We start from the raw sequence: 20,171 nt of genomic DNA on the forward strand, positions 1-20,171 counted from the left end.
TTCCTCAATTCAAAGATCGCATTTGCACGCATATTGGGCCATCCTTATTGTGAACCCTGCTTTAAGAAAACTACAATGTAAAAATTATGTCCAACCCACCAAAGTTGAAATCTACCTGCATTTGGCGGGTTGGCGGGTGTTAATGTAAAGCCCTGTATATATATATATATATATATATATATATATATATATATATATATATATATATATATATATATATATATATATATATTTATTTATTTATTTATTTATTTAAATATATATTTGTGTATTGCTGTACATACTGTGTGTATTAAGCAATGTTAAAGCATTTGGACTCGCATACAGTAGGTACATAATTAATGCGCTAGATGCAAACATTTTGACTTTTTTCTTTTGTTTAATATTTAAAGTCATTTCTACTATAGTCAACTGAATCGGAAGTTCTAAAACAAGCGCACCTCCACAATAAGTAAGAACTGCTTGAGTCAGAGGCCAGATTGATTGGTTTAATGCACTTTATGCTAAAAACACACCCATAACTCAATAAGAAAAAAAGCACAACCCTGTTAGATCATGTCTGGGGCGCAAACCGCATTTTTCTATAATTAAAATAGCAAAAGTGGATTCAGACACACCCTTAATGCTTTAGCGCCATGTGCTTTAGACTTTGCGCCTAGATCATTAAAATAGAGCCCACTGTCTTGTTTTAAGAAGAATGAGTTTTTCCCTATTACAAGCTAAATATTCTGCCACTGGGCTAAGCAAAATAATCGTATGTCAAAAGGAAAAACACGATTATTTTGATTACCCCCTTGTAAGATTATTTTGCTTGTTTTACGGTAAGATTCATTTAATTTCGACTGCATATTTCTAAAAGCAACACAATATGTCTTGCTTGCCTATATGATTTTAAAAGTTTTAGATATTTGGACTAGAAACTAAAACAATCTATATGCAAACATGTTTGCAGTGTAGGGCAAAATGCAAACGGCGGTTATAGCAAGTGTTGATTTAATGTAGTTAATAGAAGATAATATTCAAACAATATTTATTTATGCCGTTATATTTAAATGCATGTTTACACATTACAGTACTGTAGCACGACAGGTAGGTGTTTTGAAGTGTCTTGGAGAAGTTGCTACAATTCTTCTGGATTTAGTCTCAGTTTGTTGTTTCTTCATGATGATGCTTAGATCAGATCTCTATGTGGAGCACTGACTGCTGTCAGATCGCTTGAGCATACGAAATGTCACTTGATCCTTTTATAAATACCAAAACAATGCAACAACATGTAAAGATAATCCTTTTGTTTTTAAATATATTTGTTGTTTAAAGGTAAGTGGTCTCAGAATTTACTGCATAGAAATATGACTTACCTACAGAAATCTGGAGGCACCATGCCATAAACATTGATCCTGTCACAGAGCTCTAAGGCAATAGTCATTGTGAACCAGCCTGTGCTTAACCATGAGTTAGTGATTCTCCTGAAGAGAGAAACAGAGAGAGAAAGAGAGAGTGACGATCTGCTGAAAACAATACAATGAATACCAAACATGCTGTAGTTAACATTGCAGAAGATATTTCTTTTAGTGATTCCACACACGCAAGCCCAAGATTCTGTTGTGTTTAGAGTGCCGCCCAGCTGTCAGGATCATTTCTACTACTGAACGTTATCATCAACAGCTCATCAGTTCTGCCAACCTGCCGTCTGACATGAAAGCCCTTGTGCATTTCTCTGACAAATAACACATTAATAAGGGAAAACAAACACCATTAGCTCACGACGGCCCATATGTGATTCATTAGAAGCCTCTGATTGCTATTAAATTTCCTCTAACAACAGAGCATTGACTTGTCTGGCATATGCAGTGTAAATAATGTCTGATGCATGCGGTAGAATAAACAACTGAATTAATCAACATCTAAACTATAACCTATGTACAGTTAGGGACGGTTCACAAGGAATGCGCTTTACAGTCCATACAATGTCCCCACAAGTATAGCAAAACCAGTCAATTTGATCTTTTGTGAAATTCTTTATTTATTTATTTTTGGTTGGTAACTATGTGGAAAACGGCTCACTCAAATACCTAATGAAGTATTTTGAAAATGTAGGAATGCAAAATGTTAACTATGAGGGTTTTTACGGGTAGGGAGGTATAATATACAGTCAATACAGTATATAATGTAGTATGTCTATGGGAAATCATCATAAAGATAGCTCATACAAGAGTGTGTTAAATACTTTATACATTATTAAATATCATATTTATATATATTGACCTTATTCTCAAATGCGGAAGTGCGCCTGTTTTCGCGATTGTCTTAGAACTTCCGTTTCAGTCGCCTATGGGAGAAATGACAAGGAATAATAAACGGCAAAAAACGGTCAAACTACTTGCTCTAAAAACAAATATTTGCATGACTATATAGACCAAGTAGAATAATACAACATGGAAATATCAGTTTGCAACATCAAACAACGAAACGAGCAGTTTTTAATGTCTAAAAATGAATGGAACTGAATGAGACCGGAAGTCTCGTGCCAAAAAGATTCAAATGGCAGCGCCCGGTCGTCTGCGGAGAATAAGGTCAATAGCGTCACACCAGCACTGCTACGAGTGTGATATTGCATTTATACAACAGTTCAACATCACAATCCTGTACATAAATAAGAAAATCAAACACGTTGAGAAAAAAACCCTTTTTTTATAAGGAACTACTTTCTTCCGCCAGTCATTCACATCTGCATGTGACGTCAAAACAGCAGAAGTTGTTACTAATTCACCAACGTCACTTCAGAACTAGTGTTTGAATGGCTCTGTCTAAAGTGATGACAACACCGCTGATTTTGCTTACACTTTAAGAGTTGAACGTGACATAAAATGCCATCCATCTACAGAGATATCTTCTAACAGTGTTAGTCTACAGTATTTCTCCGCTGCAATCGGGATTTCACAATAATTAACCCAGAAAATAACAACGAATCTATTAACGTTACCAGACTGCTGTTGTGTTTGCGATAAAGAAAAACGCTAAACACATGCAGACTTTGCTTAGTTTAATCTGCCAACACAACAAACATTCCTGAAATGCCAGCAAATCGGTATAAATACAGCACTACAACATAAAAAAAGAGAGATCGTCTAACCTGCCAACATGTCTCTGAAAACCCGGGAGACCGTGGGCGGGGGGGTTGGGGAGTGTTCGGGGGTGAGGTTGAGACCAGGATGCAGCGGGTTTTGGGTGGCCGCTTCGATCGGGTACTGTACCAAGGTTGGCAACCCGGGGGTGTTTAGTTTACAGACTGTACCAAAGAGGGGTTGGGTGAAATTACGGGAGTTTTTTTAGGAAGAAATAAAAGCGGGATGTTTGCGGGAGACTGGTCTGAAATACGGGATAGTCCCATGAAAAACGGAAATATTGGCAGGAGTGCTTACCAGTTTAATATTGATTTGATCTGCTATAGTTAGAAATTAGACTGTTATATCTTCTAAGCGTAAGGGCTTATTATGTGGTTCTGTCGCCATATTGTACGAGCTGTCTCTCAGAAATTGTAAATATTTTAAAATACGCACTATTCTTGCAAATAAACTGATAGTTGCAATCTAAACAACTACACTCTTGACTAAAAAAGCCTCAAAGTATATTTTGTTGTCTAACTGCAGCAATATTTGTCAAACTTTAGTGTCTGCTTGTAACTGGCTGTATGTGGGCGGAGTAATACACAAAGGGTAAAGAGGATGTAATATGCTAATATTACTTAAATATATCACGGCTATCAGCCAATCAGATTTGAGATCCAGACAGAACTGTTGTAGAAATGCATAAATAGAATTAATTAGTCATAATTACATATCAAAAATAAATAAAATAACAATAAATACAAAGTATAAAATGATTCAAACTTCATTTCGAAGTATTAAAACAGCTAAGTGGCTTAGTGTAGTTCTCCAAAAACGTATATATTTACAGCCCCTAGAATGAAAAGCTTTGTTTTTATCTTATTTGGAAGGGTCATAAATAATACGTGATTTGCAACAGTTTCTTTTGTCCCTCTGAAGTTGGCTTGTCAATAGTGCAGTATTGCAAAATTACAATTATCACGACAGTGCTATTATTGTTTCAACTTGAGTGGCAGAGTTCCTGTTGTACTTCCACCTTAGCCTGGTACAGCATGTTACAAATAGTTTTTAGCCAGGAATTTGACAACCATGCTGAGCAGTGCTGGTGGTGTATGTGTGTGTGGTGTGTTGCCTGGTTACCAGTTTCTCTACAGAAGTATAACAAGCAGAAACACACTTTTTCTCTTATTCAACAAAGTAAAAATAAGTTAAAAAGGAATCCCAAAAACAGAATTATCCGATCATCATCTGAACACTGTTTATATTGTACTTGCGTTACCTAGCCTACTAACTACTGAAGCATTTGTATTGCATTCCAAACAGCTCAGGACCATTGTGAAAAATTAATCCATATCCATGGTGACTAGACCAGTGTTCATTTCGTTAAAGAAAACAACGAATAATATTCGTTGACGACCATTTATTCCAACACAGGCTCATTGTGAAAATGTACCCCCATCTTTAAAATGAACACTACAGGCCGGTATGACACTGCTGACAGCTTCTGTTTCTTTTCACACTACCAGCTGACCGCTTATCTTCATGTGGACGGCTTTTCCTCTGTTACCAGTTTGCCCAGTAGCTCTCCATGTACGTCGGCAGACTTGAGACACAGAAAGGAGTTGACTGCAACGTTGGGGTTTGCAATCTGGCAATGAACGTAATTCAGTAAATAACAATTAATTCAGTAAATAATGTAAGTAAATAACAGGGTAAGAATGTGGTAAAAATAAGGCGGCTGCAAGGGCTTTTCTTTTTCTGGATTGCTTTTGAAAACACTGTTGTTTGGGTTGAGGGAAGAGGGTGATCGGGTCAATCCGTGCTTTTTAAAACATTATCAGTTGGGTTTAGGGAAGGGGGTGGATGAGTACATTGGTCGGTCGGTCAGTCATTCAGTCGACAGCAGCCTCTAGTGGATTTATGCAAGAACAGCGGGAACAAATGGTTCTCGCAAGAGAAATTTGAGATCTGAAATAAATGTACAAAGTGACCTTAAGTGTATTTTTGAAAATAAAAACAGCAAAAAACTTACCTCCGGGGAAGTACTTCATGGTCTCCAGAAATGTATACAGGGGTATGTATCACTAAAGAGCCTGGGTTGATTTATTCCATCACTAAGATAAGATGTCAACAAGCTACAACTATGTCAGTAAATGAGCAACTATACAACTAGCGAGACAAGACTAAAATATTTTTCGCAAAACATAATTTAAAATATACAATTTCCTTAGGCTAACTGTTCCAAAATGAGTGTCCCTGTCATTGTATTGGATAAGTGGCACTTGCGCATCTAATCTAAGACAAACAGTATTCAACTGCAACTTAGGCTAAACATTCAAACAGGTAGGTGGCAACAATGGCTTCAGCATCTGACAGACTGGAAAGGAAACAAAGCTATGAAAGCATTTTTGTTATAATCTAATAAAAAACAGACTAAGGCTAAAATTAAGATAAAAAAATGCAACCATTAAATTAGATGTGTAATTTAGAGTAGAAAACACTATATTTTGCAAACAGTAACAGAAGAAATTAACCCTCTGCTCAAATCTACTTGTCAATTCTGGCAAATATCAATGCTATAAGTCAAATAATCCACATAAACAAAACACCTTGCCAACCAAACAAACAAACAACCAAACTAAGAACCAACCAACCACACAAACAATTAACCAATTAACCAACCAAACAACCAAACAAACAAACAAACAAGCTACCAGACTAACAACCAACCAACCAACAACAAACAACCAAAGAAACAACCAAACAAACAACCTACCAAACTACCAAACAAACAAACAACTAACCAAAGAAAAAACAAACTAACAACCAAGCTAACAACCAATCAAACAAACAAACACAACCAAGCAACTAAACAAACAAGCAATCAACCAAAAAAACAAACAACCAAACCAACAAACAACCAACCAACCAACCAAAAAACAAACAAACAAACAAACAAACAAACAAACAAACAAACAAATAAACAACCACCCAACTAACCAAACAAACAATTAACCAAGCAAACAACTAAACAACCAACCAAATAAACACCCAAACAATCAACAAACCAAACAATTTACCAACCAAACTAACAACCAACCAAACAAAAAAAAGCAAACAACCAAACAAACAAAAACAAACAAACAAAAACCAAACAAATAAAAAACAAACAACCAACCAACCAACCAAACAAACAAACAAACAAACAAACCAACCAAACTATCAAACAAACAAACAAACAAACAAACAAACAAACAAACAAACAGCCAACCAAACAAACAATCAACCAAATAAACAACCAACCAAACAAACAAACAAATTTCCTACAGTTTATGTACATTGATGCTCCAAGCCTGTGCGTTCTTCTGTGCAAGTGGAACACTGTAGTAAATATTCTATTACCTTTACTATTTTCTGCACAACATGTTCAGTGAAGTTACTGCACAAAAAAAAAAAACTGCGTAATCCAATTCTAAACAAGAAAAGAGCTCAGTAGAGTACTCCATACAGTGCAATTATTTAAGTTCCCAGACGAATTATTTATTTAGAAATCAAAAGCATATGGCATACCCAACATACTGCAATTGTCAAATATTTTGTCAAATATTTAATATTTAAGTCTTTAATTATTTTGTGCCATATAACGTTATATGTCAGTCACAGATAATAAAAACATGTAGTTACAAACACAAATCATATGAACGATCACTGTTCGGTTAACTTCATTATTAAGTGAACTTACCTTTTGTGAAGTGAAACAAATAATTAAATGACACAGTCTAGTCGATTCACTGCACAAGACTTTTGGCCAGCGGAGAAATTAAAATGGTCGTGCCCAACTGAGTCTGGTTCTCTCAAGGTTTTTTTTTTCTTCACTCCCATCAGGTGAAGTTTTTTTTCCCTCTCCGCTGTCGCCACTGCCTCGCATGGTTCAGGATTGGTAGAGCTACGCATCGATGAATTTGCTCTTCAGTGTTTGAACTCTCAGTAATGATTAAATCACACTGAACAGAGCTAAACTGAACTGAACTGAACTTAAACACTAAAACCTGAACCACACTGTTCCAGTTACTATGACCATTTATGTGAAGCTGCTTTGACACAATCTACATTGTAAAAGCGCTATACAAATAAAGCTGAATTGAAAAAAAGCTGAATTGATTACTGCTTCTGTCATATTTTCTGTCTGACTTCGCTTTGCTTCTGTCTCCCACTATCCTGATCCATTCAACACAGTTTCATCTTCAACATGCCATTATTTATTTTCTCTGCATGCAAAACAATCACCAACCATTGAGAGCGATTGTAAACATAAGAAAGCCAATTGGCTGAAAATATGGATGAGGGCCAAAAGTTAACTTGACTTTTGCTTTAACTTGTGTGTGACTAGCATCATGTACACACACAATCTACACAGCCTTCGATCTTGCTTATTCACATTCTGATGCTCTCTCAAACACACACACGAACATAGGTATTCACCTGGTATTCACCATGCACAAGTTAATGCCAGATCCATTAAAATAAATACCAGTAAACAAAACACATATATCTGACATTTCCCAGAACAGGATCCGGCAAGATCCGGCTCAGATTAAGCACTGACTGTATGTATTAGTCTAAAAGACTCAAATTCTTATGAACTGATTTGAAAAAATAAAGTCATATGGTGTGCTTGGTGTTATTTTGTCCTTGAATCCTTGGTCATTCATGCTCCATTTTACAGACGTTCATTTAAATTTTCTTGCTGTTTTCAACAAAAGCAAGAAAGTCAAACAGGATTGGAGGGTGAGTTAATGATAAAAGAAGTTTCAGTAGTAAGGAAGCTATTGTTATATAAATCCCTGTGGGCTCTACATGACACTGCTATTAATGAGCTCAGCCTTAACCATAGCGTAAATTGTGGAAATACACTTTTTCATTCTGATACTTGAATCCAGTCTTTTTTTTTTTGTTTTAGAGTTTAATCTATCGTGAAAATGTTGTAAATAACTGCTTCTCTGTTCCTCCTAATGCCGAGTTCAGACTGCATGATTTTCAAACTAGTCGTGTCACAGATGTTTTCACACTGCTTGACTATCTGGGCTAGCGTTTCGTCCCTGCTTTGTTTACACTGCAAGATGGTTCGGCGACATGGACATTCACATTGCATGACTTTACTATAGGGAGAATCGCCAACAACTTCGTCCAAACTACGTCTCACAGCCAAAAACATATAGTATATCTTTTGTTATTAACTACATAATGAGAAAGAAGCCTTTAATGGGGTAGAACATGTACATTTTTGCTCACCTGGGTTTAAAGGGAATTAGCCATTTCTCCTCAACGTTGATAATAAACTAATTTCTTTCTGTATGAAACGTCAAACAGACACGGTTGCTCCTGAGTCCTTTCAAACCTGCACTAGTTTTTCCTCCATTTCGTGGGTCCAAATAAACCGAAAAAGAGCGCTGTTAACTTCTCCCCCAGCCTCCCGCTGGCCTGCAGCAGTTATACACACACGCACACACAAGTGAATGCTGCTCTCTCATTGGCTGTAGGCGATCGCTTATGTTATTTTCAGTCAAAACTCAATTCACACGGCATGATTTGAATCGCCGACAGCTCCAGATATTCAGCACGCCAAATATCTCACAGGCATCGGCGACTCATCTGCGATTCTCTCAGATCGCGTTTTTGATCGTTCATACTGTGTGATTGTCACTCACGTGCACGAGCAGCGATTTTCCTGTGATTTCATGCATTTGTCGGCGATTTCTCAAAACCTGTCGTCGAGCCAAAATCGGGGTTAAAATCACGCAGTCTGAACTAGGCATTAGTGCCTGCATGACCATTCAAGAGTTAAGCTGCGGTCACACAAGAGTTTGTGTGTGCAAAATTTTGTCGTCTGGCGCTGCGAAAAGGGGCAGGAAGCTTATTAGATATTTTAAAAAGTGAGTGATTGCTCCATGTTTAAAATTTCTGTTCAGAGAGGTCATGTTTTGATCCTCGATTGGTCTCACACAGTCAAGTGATGTGATTTCGCAGGTCAGAGTTCACCAAGCTTGAACTTTGCACAGCAGCAACCTGCGAAACTTGACGCATGACCCCGCGTTTCCGGTCTGCACATTCACGTTCGTATAAATGGAAGTCTATGGGAGGAAAAGCCCAGTGTGACCGCAAGTTTAAAGTGGAAATCAGATGCCGACTTCCTAGAAATTAGTATAATCCTTTGTGTCTTTAGCAGCTCATTTAGCTATGTGTATGTTTAAATGATAATGAGCTATATTCACCTTATCCTCAGCTGACGAGTGGGCGCTGCCATTTGAATCTTTTTGTCTCGCGACTTCCGGTCACATTCACTTCCATTCATTTTTTGACGTTAACTACTGCTCGATACGCTGCTTGATGTTGCAATTTAATATTTTCTTATTATATTATGCTACTTGATCTGTGTAGTCATGCAAACATTTGTTTGTTGAGCAAGTAGTTTGGCCATTTTGTGCCGTTTATTATTCCTTGTCATTTCTCCCTTAGGCGACTGAATCGGAAGTTCTAAGACAATCGCGAAAACAGGCGCACTTCCGCATTTTAGAATAAGGTCAATACGGTGGAGGGAATTCAGCCAGGACACCGGGGTTACAGTCCTACTCTTTACGAGAAGTGGCATGGGATTTTTAATGATCACAGAGAGTCAGGACCTCGGTTTAACGTCTTATACGAAAGACAGCGCTTACTGACAGTTTAGTGGCTCCCTCACTTTAATTAGGCATTAGGACACCACTCAAAAAACCATCCCAAAATAAATATTTTTCCCAAAATATTATTTGAAAGAAACACTTATGGCCCATTTGCAAGGAGAGGTACAGTACGGTACTGTGTAGGTCGGTTGAGAAAGTGTCTACAGTAAAGCTGTATGGGTTGTTCACATATCATTTGAGAAGCACAAAACAGATGCTGTATGCACACAAATACTTTGTATAAATGTTTATCACTAACTTTTCTATGAACATTGTTATAATAAATAAATAAATAAATGCAACATTTATATGAAAACATACAGACGCTTGCAGTGTCCGATATGTTACCAATTACAGATAAACTACACACCACATATAGTCCTTATTTAGGTACAAAAACAACACGATATACAGTTCACAGTCAGAGCAAACCTGATGACCACAGTCACCAGCACATGTGACTTCTTGTTAGAAAGTACTTCTGTCATTCTGAGTTCATAATAGTCTAAACGGTGAAGATGATAGTTAAACATGGCAGTTTGTTCGGGTTTTCTGGAAAAAATTGGTTGCTCCTTTTTTTCCGGCTTCTTCTTTGTTTTTTCGCGGCTCACTCTTGAGTTTTTCAGTTTCTGAAAAGATCATGTTTCAAAAGCAGGTCAATAATCAAGCGCACGTTATTATCATCAGCTCAAGAAGTTTGTTATTTCAAATATAGACGCGCACGCATGCAATACTACAGGGCACAGGGTAAATCTGCTCTCTCTTGGCTTTGTGGCTGATAAGGTTTGTTTAAGCTCAGGTCGACCATGGCTCATTATTACATGTTTATATTATTAAGGTGAAGTCTCTCGACTGTGTGTTTAAAACATGGCAGTTCCTTGTTTCAGAATGTTTTCATTCTGGTTTGTTGCGGGAGCGAATGACATATCTATTTAAGCCAATAGCATTCAGCTGCACGTCTAGATCCACCTTTTGGTACCCTTGGTACCCTTTGCAAAGGGTGACCAAATAGTGGTACAGAACGGTTTGCGGTTTGCGGTACGCTTTGACAGTGGAAACGGCCATAAAAGTGCACCGAACCATACTGCATCATACCACTCAGTGGAAACAGGCCAATAGTGGTACGGTACAGTTTGCCTTTAGGTACCCTTTGATAATGGAAATGGCTATAAAAGCATACTGAGCTGTACCGTACCGTACCGTACCGTAACATATCACTCAGTGGAAACGGGCCATAAATGACACTTAAACACTTAAATTACATTCGAACATTGAAATGGAATTGCTGGAAGCTGGTAAAATGGACAGGGCTGTGCTTTTGAACAGGACATCAGATTATGTGTGGTGTGACTGGACTGCACCAAGTCCTGACCTTAACCCGATTGAATACCTTTAGGATGAACAGTGTTGGAAAGTTAGAAATTAACATGAAGAATGTCAGGTAAGGGCTTGAATGTAATTTCTAACCAAAATGGAGACATATGTCACACTTTTTTGTTGAGGAAATGCTACTGTACTGTTTAAGTTAGTTACATTTTGTTATATCAAAATTACAACAAAATGTGTTGCTAAATTTGTGATTTTTCTCATTTGACTTAAATTTAAAATTTAAAATGGCGTAGTAAAAAATAAGCTTTGACGTGATGTTTTGTAAACAAATTTCGGGAGGACCATGCGCAGAAGTTTCAGTATCGAATAGGACATTGACAATTATCCCTATCATCAAATCAGTTCTTGAGCAACCCCTATATATACCAAAGCTGTCTTACCTGCAGCTTCTCACGATTTTAGCACCCCTCCACCACCCCGTCACCTCACCTCTTGCATTGCATTCCCGGGGGGAGCGTTCTGGGGCCGGGCTAGATACTTCGCTCGAATCCCAACTCCTCTTTGTTTCTTTTTAAGGGGAATAACTCGAGTTGGGGTGTCTCCTCGAGCTCAGAGCCCTCCCCCCGGACAGCACGCCAAATATGCTTTATACTTAAACTAATGCAAGTGTGAACTCGTGAAATTGTACTACAATGCTTTAAGTTAGAAATATTTTACTTAAAACAGTCCTACTCCTAGGTGGTTCAGTCAGCTGTGGTGATCCCTGATAAATCAGGGTACTAAAGACTGATTTATACTTCTGCGTCAAACGCATGGTTATTGTGGTCACATAGTCATTGCCATGGCTGAAGCTGACGTTGACACGCACCTCTCAAAAAAAGTTACCACAAGTCGCAACGATGCGCAACGCAAGCTTTGTGATTGGTACACTTGGTAGCTGTGTGCAGTGTGGACGGAACCGAGAGCCACATGAACCCGTTTAAACTGTTCTGCCCTTAACCTTTACATCGGACCATTTCATTTTTAATTCATTTATAGTGCGATTTTCAAACCCCACTGCGTTCGCGTCAGCTAAACTTTCCCACTCTATTTTTATTTATTTATTTATTTTTATTAATCACGGAGGACAAACTTGAAAAAAACACAGTTTTTATCTGGACTACCTCAGAGTTTCTCTTCTTGCTTGCTTTCGCCATTGCTTTTTCGTTTGGTTTTGCCAAAGTGGAGTCATTAGCATATTCATACAGGGGAGGGGCATGGAGAGGTTTTGCACTAGTGCATGTTGCGCTCAATTTCACATTAATTCGGATGTACAAAAGACTATGCGTGGGATTCTGCATACGAAGTGTTTCATCCATCAGATTTTTTACAGCGTACGCACATTTACAGCTTTGTCCATACACAATGCTTTAGTTTTAATTCAACTAAAGTCTTTGTACATGAGGCCCTTGGATTTCAGTATCATTTAAAACAAGTCTCTATGGTAGATCCTAACAAAAGGGGAAAGAAATGCACTTTCACTCCCAGGGGGCATGGCTGACTTTGAGCCTGAATTACCAAAGCAATGACATCCACTAGCTAGTGGGCCAACTTCCGCTTGAAGGTAACATTTTGCATTCTGCTGATCTCCAAAACAGACAAAGATTTGCTCCTGGTGCTGTCCATATAAACGCGCAAGTTGCAGATGGGAAACAGCAATGCCAAGGCTGGCTCTGCCACCTATGAGGGCTGTGTTTGCAAGTTCACCACCTGGTCCCTGAACCTGGGCATGTACACGGGCAGGTATTCAGGCCATATCCAATCAAGCTAGACTGTTGTAGTACTGATGAGCCAAGCTTTCGTGAAAACCTAGTGGTGACCAATCCATCTTATTTGCTTGGTTTCATACATTAGCATGGAAGATGTTAGCATGATGCAGATTGAGCTTCCTGTTCTGTTTACACAGTCACCGATGGCCACCTCCTGTCAGGCTGGCTGATTTACTGATGCGCAGGGATGAGAGTAACTCAGGAGGTAGTAAATGGAGGTCTAGCAAAAAAATAAATAATTAAATAAATAAATAAATTTATATATATATATATATATATATATATATATATATATATATATATATATATATATATTAACAAGAATTGAATTGAATTGAATTGAATTGAATATATATATATATATATATATATATATATATATATATATATATATATATATATATATATGATTGAATGGAGCATGATTGGCCCCTTATAAACCTATATGTTTGGGATAGTGATGCATAACGCTTCAAAATATTCAATGGCCATTTCTTTACTGCTCAGAGGAGATTTAAGCTGCATTCGCACTGCAGATCTTCATGATCAATTCTGAATTTGTGACTGTACAGTGCTCAGCATATATAAGTACACCCCTCACAAATCTCTCTTTTCAATTAATATGTTTAATAAGAAGCTATACAATATTATATTTGTGCATATACATCAAATAAGTCAGTACTGAAGCCAAATCTGGAGCTTATCTAACAAAATGACTTAAGATAATTGTCCAAAAAAACTAGTACTGACAAATTTATGTTATAGAAAAATATTATATACAAATTTAAACAATAGAAAAATGTGTAGGTATATATATATATATATATATATATATATATATATATATATATATATATATATATATATATATATATATATATATATATATATATATATATATATATATAATATTTAGCTTGAATTTAATTTTGTAAATAACTTTGACGACAGAAATATTATTTTATTAAATCTATGGGGTGTACTCAGTTATGCTGAGCACCGTATCTGATTTTTTTGATGACCTGCTTACATCTTCTTTCAAAAGTGACTGTATTCGATGTACACATTAACACTGCACACAGCAAAGATGCACTGACCCGGAAAAAATGAGCAGGCACTGAGTGACAGCTGTGATAAAAAAGAACGGCCTTTTCCCCATTCCAGTATTTAATCTGTTTGCAGGGTTTAATTTTTCTCATGTACAGTACAGTATATCAGAGGTGGGTAGTAACGAATTACATTTACTTAAAAAAATTTACTTGAGTACAATTGTTGGGTAATGTTCTTTTTGAGTGTGTTTAATTTTTGAGTACTTTTACTCAAGTAAATTATTTGAGAAAAATCAGTACTGTTACTTCATTACATTTGGCTGTGTTCCTCCGTTACTCTGGAATGATAATAGATACTTTCCATATGTTTTGTTTGCAAACATCGTGAGGCGCCGCATTGAAGAGGTTGTTTCGCGAGAGGTTGCTATAGAGACGAGACGAGTCTCCCGCTTATTTAGTCATCTTGGAATGATGACTCGAGGATGATGTGCGAGTTAATACTGTCGTGAGTGCCGTAACACCATGGCTTTCTGTGGTTCTGAGAAAGACAGTCACGCTGTCTGTGCAGTGAGTTTATCGAACCAGGTCATTGGACCAGGTCATCCTCAGTCTTAAGTTCAGTCTTTTTTGTATTCAGTTCAAGATTTCAACAAAAGTAGTTATACACGCTGTACATCGAATCGACATTGCAACATATACATGAATTCCAGCTCCAACTTGGAAAAAATACAGTGGTAAGTTTTAAAATAATGCCAATTTGAACCTTATTAATAGAAACTAAAGGATCTGCTGTTTAACAGTATAACTATAAGTCATTCACACCGTTAACCTTAAAAAATATAAAGTTTAAACATTATTTTTTAAAATAAAAATAATAAATATTAAGTCAGAATTATTACTATATATTTTCCCCCAATTTCTGTTTGACAGAAAGAAGATTTTATTTGCACAACACATATCTTTGCCATGATGACAGTACATAATATTTCACTAGATATTTTTCAGTATACCAGTATTCAGCTTAATGTCACATTTAAAGGCTTAACCAGGTTAATTTGGCAAGTTAGTGTAATTTGGCAAATCATTAACGATTGTTTCATTCATTCATTCATTCATTCATTTTCTTGTCGGCTTAGTCCCTTTATTAATCTGGGGTCGCCACAGCGGAATGAACCCAGACTTAGTTTTCCAGCCACAACCCATCTCTGGGAAACATCCACACACACATTCACACTCACACTCATACACTACGGACAACATATAAGATTTTTAAAAGAAGAAAAAATATTATAGCAAATACTGTGAAAAATTCTTTGCTCTCGCTTTATTAAACATCATTTGGGAAAAATCTAAAAAAGAAATTTGCAGGAAGGTGAATAATTTTGACTTCAACTGTATGTTTGTATGTATGTATACTGTATATATATATATATAGTTAAAGTCAGAATTATTAGCCCCCTTTTGATTTGATTTGATTTTTATAAATATTTCCCAAATGATGTTTAACAGAGCAAGGAAATTTTCACGGTATGTCTGATAATATTTTTTCTTCTGGAGAAAGTCTTATTTGTTTTATTTTGGCTAGATTAAAAGCAGTTGTTATTTTTTTAAAAACCATTTTGGGACAAAATTATTAGCCCCTTTAAGCTAATTTTTTAAAATAATCTACAGAACAAACTTTCGTTATATAATAACTTGACTAATTACCCTAACCTGCCTTGGTTTACCTTGTTAACCTAGTTAAGTCTTTAAATGTCACTTTAAGCTGTATAAAAGTGTCTTAAAAAATATCAAGTCAAATATTATTTACTGTCATCATGTCAAAGATAAAATAAATCTGTTATTAGAAATAAGTTTTTAAAACTATTATGCTTAGAAATGTGCTGAAACAATCTTCCCTCCGTTAAACAGAAATTGGTAAAAAAAAATAAACAGGGGCGCTAATAATTCAGGGGGGCTAATAATTCTGACTTCAACTGTATATATATATATCATCACCTTAGTATTATAAGGTTCTATCTGACATTTTTGTTAAAATTGACATATTCGTATTAAATCACAACTTATTTACATTACGGGATGTTATTTTTAATGTTGTTTACATTTTACGACCTTTTATTAAAAAAATAAATAATAATATTACACACATACTGTTTGCTATAGAATGCAAAAACTTTGAAGCTCAATATCTCTAAATCATTCAGAACGCAGATAGAACCTTATAACTCCAAGTATTTCAGAATCCATGTGTTTTTTTCCCACATGTATGTGGGCCATATCCAATCTGTGCCACATGAGTGGAAGAAAAAATGAGTTTAGTCACTTCAACCATGTAGTGTAAATGCAGAGGAGTGACACGGTGGCTCAGTGGTTAGCACTCTCGTCTCACAGCAAGAAGGTTGCTGGCACAGTCCAAAGACATGCGCTATACGTAAATTGAATAAACTAAATTGGCTGTAGTGTATGTGTGTGCATGTGAGAGTGTATGGATGTTTTTCCAGTACTGGGTTGCATCTGGAAGGTCATTCGCTGCGTGAAACATATGCTTGATAAGTTTGCAGTTCATTCCGCTGTGGCGACCCCTGATAAATAAAGAGACCAAGCTGAAGGAAAATGAATGAATGAAATTTCAAAGACCACCTCTTTAAAATTCTATATGCAAACAACTTTAAGGAAACGCTGATGAAACCAAGAAAACAACAGCAGCCATGCTTCTCTAATCCCGTGTGACATCTAACAGAGAGCGATGTTTGTTGCTTGTGGTTGGTGTCATGCCACTGTAATCTTTTGTCTTGTCTTTTTTCTTTTGGCACTTTGGAGAATAGCACCAAAGAAACAGATACAAGATAAAAGTCACACTTTGATGTGCTGCACTAAAAGTGCGGTGGTAATAAAGCACAGCAGCTACAAAACATTCCTGGAACCCTCTAAGCCAGTTCATCAGTGGTAATATTTGCATTTCTTACTAATGAGCCTCCAAAGAGTTTTAAGGAGAACAGCAGATGACTGTTTTACGATAAAACCAACATGAAAAGACATCCACTAATGAGATCTGCAGAATGACACATCACAATAAAAATTTTAGGGCTCGTTAGAAAGATCATTGTGTAAATTTAAAATGTGCACACTTTATTAGGTACACTTTACTAGTACCAGGTTGGACTCGCTTTTGCCATCAGAACTGCCTTATCCTTTGTGGCATAGATTCAATAAAGGACTGGAAATATTCCTCAGAGATTTTGGTCCATATTGACATGATAGCATCACATTTGTCTGCTGCATATCAATTATGCGAATCTTCCATTCCACCACATCCCAAAGGTGCTCTATTGGATTTAGATCTGGTGACTGGGGAGGTTGTTTGAGTACATTGAACTTAATGTCATGTTCAAGAATCCAGTCTGAGATGATTTGTGCTTTTTGACATGGCGCGTTATCCTGCTGGAAGTAGCCATCAGAAGATTTTAAACCATAACAATTTTGAGTTTAAATCCATAACAATTTTGATTATGGGTTTAAAATACTTCAAATGTTAAATATTGTACATATGCAGTAAAGTCATTCACAAACATAACTGTCCATGCTTGCTTGTTCATTGCTGAAATTTCAGTGTATGTCTAAATCCTGAAAGTGGTTTTTACGCCAAAATATGTTTTACAGTGATGCAAGCTAGTAAATCTGACCTTAAGTGTTTCTTAGACCCTAGCTGAGTAAGCATTCTGTGAATAAAACAGATAACAATGAAGACCCCTTACAAAACTACAGTAAGTTGTATCACAAACACCTTCTGTTATATATAAAGTTGTTGTTTTTTCACTTGCAGAGCAATTGCATTATATTTTTCTTTTATCTGGAGAACATTTATACCCATTTTATGATATTTTTTTTTAAATTCTAAGGATGTAAACTTTTTTTTTTTTTTTTTATGAAAACACTGTTGTCAAAAAGAACTGTAGTTCAAATTATAATAAATTAAGTTAAGTCAAATTAAAGTTTTGTGGAAACTTTCACGGTGATGCCATACAGTAGATCAACCAGTTTTGGTTTTTAAACGAAGCTACTAAACAGTACTTTTTAAAAATTACTTTTCTTACTGGGATTTTATTAATCAAAATTTCCTTTTCCACCATAAATAACTTTTTCCACAGTAGAAATATTCTTCTTGTAAAAACAGAACCTTTATTTCTGAGATAAACCATGACAAATTCATGTTCTGTGGACAAATAAATACAGGTGAAACCAGAGGTTTACATACACTCTAAAAAAAGGAACATAACCATTTTTTTAAATGTCTGATGCAATCATACTAAATGTTTACTATTTTAGGTCCGTTAGGATTACCTAAATGATTTACATTTGCTAAATACCAGAATAATGAGATCATTTTTTAAAAATTGATTAATTTCTAGACAGTCAAAAGTTTACATACATTTCCTTGGTATTTTTTTAGCTTTGCTTTTAAACTGTTTAACTTTGGTAAATGTGTTGGGTATCCTTCCACAAGCTTCTCACAATAGTTTGAAAGAATTTTATCCCATTCCTCCTGATAGAGTTGGTGTAACTGAGTCAGATTTTTGTTTTGTCTTGCTCGCACAAGCTTTCAACTCTGCCCACAAATTTTCTATAGGATTGAGATCAGGGCTTTGTGATGGCCTCACCAAAACATTTATTGTGTTGTCCTTAAAGCACATTTGAACTAATTTTGCAGTATGCTTAGGGTCATGGTCTGTTTGGAAGACCCATTTGTGGCCAAGTTTTAATTTCCTGGCTGATGTCTTGAGATGTTGCTTCAGTTTTTCTACATAATGTTCTTTCTTCATGATGCCATCTATGCTCTGAAGTGGACCAGTCCCTCCTGCAGCAAAACGGCCCCACAACCTGATGCTGCCATCCCCATACTTCACAGTTGGGATGGTGTTCCTAGGCTTGTAAGCTTTCCCCTTTGTCCTCCAAATGTAACACTGGTCATTATGGCCAAACAGTTCAATCTTAGTTCCATCAAACAACAGGACATGTCTTTAAAAATTATTCCTTTTCTCAGTGTAGTTTAGCTACTTGTAATCTGGCTTTTTTGTTGATTCTGGCTTGTTGATTTTACCATGTTGACACACAAGGAAGCAGCGTGTTTGAGGTTTTACTTAAATACTATTCTACAGTTGTGCCTCCAATTAACTCAAATGTTGCCAATTAGCCAATCAAAATCTTCCAAAACCTTGAGACCATCATCTGAGCTTTTTCAGAGGCATTATAATCTTATTGTATGTAAACTTGACTTTCAAGAGAAGTTATAAAAATTTCTCAAAAAAAAAAAGAAAAAATCTCTCATTATTTTGCTATTAAGCATAACAGAAACGCATTTGTTAACCCTAACTTACCTAAAAGAGAAAAAGTTTACTCACAATAACATCTGAGTTTTTTAAATGGTTTTGTGCCAATTTCATAGTGTATGTAAACTTCTGGTTTCAATTGTATTCTGTGGACTATATCCTGCCTCACTTGATCCACAGAAATGCACACACACACTTGAATAATAAGGTTTGCAAGAACTCCATAGTAGAATGTAGTTTATCCTTTAAAAATGCTTATTATATGGCCTTACCCAACCCCTAAACGTAATCCAGATAAACGAGTATATACATACACACTCTTATAATGTGTACACTTCCTATAGACATAATTATCCCTTACTCTAAGCCTACCTCTAAACACAACCCTCACACAAAACATTGTACACTATTTTTATTTACCTCAGTCTTTATGATTTGTAATTGGGAAGGTCAAAGCTACTGGTATTACTATTTGTGTGGGGAAAATCGGTCGCCATAATATATGGAATCATGTAGAGAATACACACTAAGCTTCTTTTTGTTCTGATTAAGTGTAGATCTTGGCTTAATGTTCAAATCTGGAATCCCGCACAAACTGATTTCCCATGCGATCCTTTAGTTGAAAGGAGGGGAAAAAAAGTCTGGTCTTCTCAGGGAGCTGTAAATGCGGAATAAGAATAGTCTCTGCAGACTCTATTCTAGGACGCATAATCTTTTCCCTTTTTTAAACACCTTTTTAAATAGGTCATCAAAATTAGGCCATGACCCATGCATAATAACATTGGCACGTTGATGAAAACATCTGGTATCACAATCATGTAAATGGAAGCTG

General features: G+C 36.2%; 1 protein-coding gene across 1 annotated transcript in view; it reads right to left on the reverse strand.

The window, feature by feature from the left end:
• The window catches only part of st6galnac5a (ST6 (alpha-N-acetyl-neuraminyl-2,3-beta-galactosyl-1,3)-N-acetylgalactosaminide alpha-2,6-sialyltransferase 5a), a 99,876-nt gene that overhangs the window by 3,715 nt on the left and 75,990 nt on the right, over nt 1–20,171 (reverse strand). The window contains exon 4 of the mRNA XM_686955.10: nt 1,359–1,466. Coding sequence (XP_692047.5) covers nt 1,359–1,466 — 108 coding nt within the window. The remainder of the gene's footprint in view (nt 1–1,358; nt 1,467–20,171) is intronic.

The sequence above is a fragment of the Danio rerio genome, chromosome 2 (assembly GCF_049306965.1).
Source record: "Danio rerio strain Tuebingen ecotype United States chromosome 2, GRCz12tu, whole genome shotgun sequence".
Taxonomy (NCBI): Eukaryota; Metazoa; Chordata; class Actinopteri; order Cypriniformes; family Danionidae; genus Danio; species Danio rerio.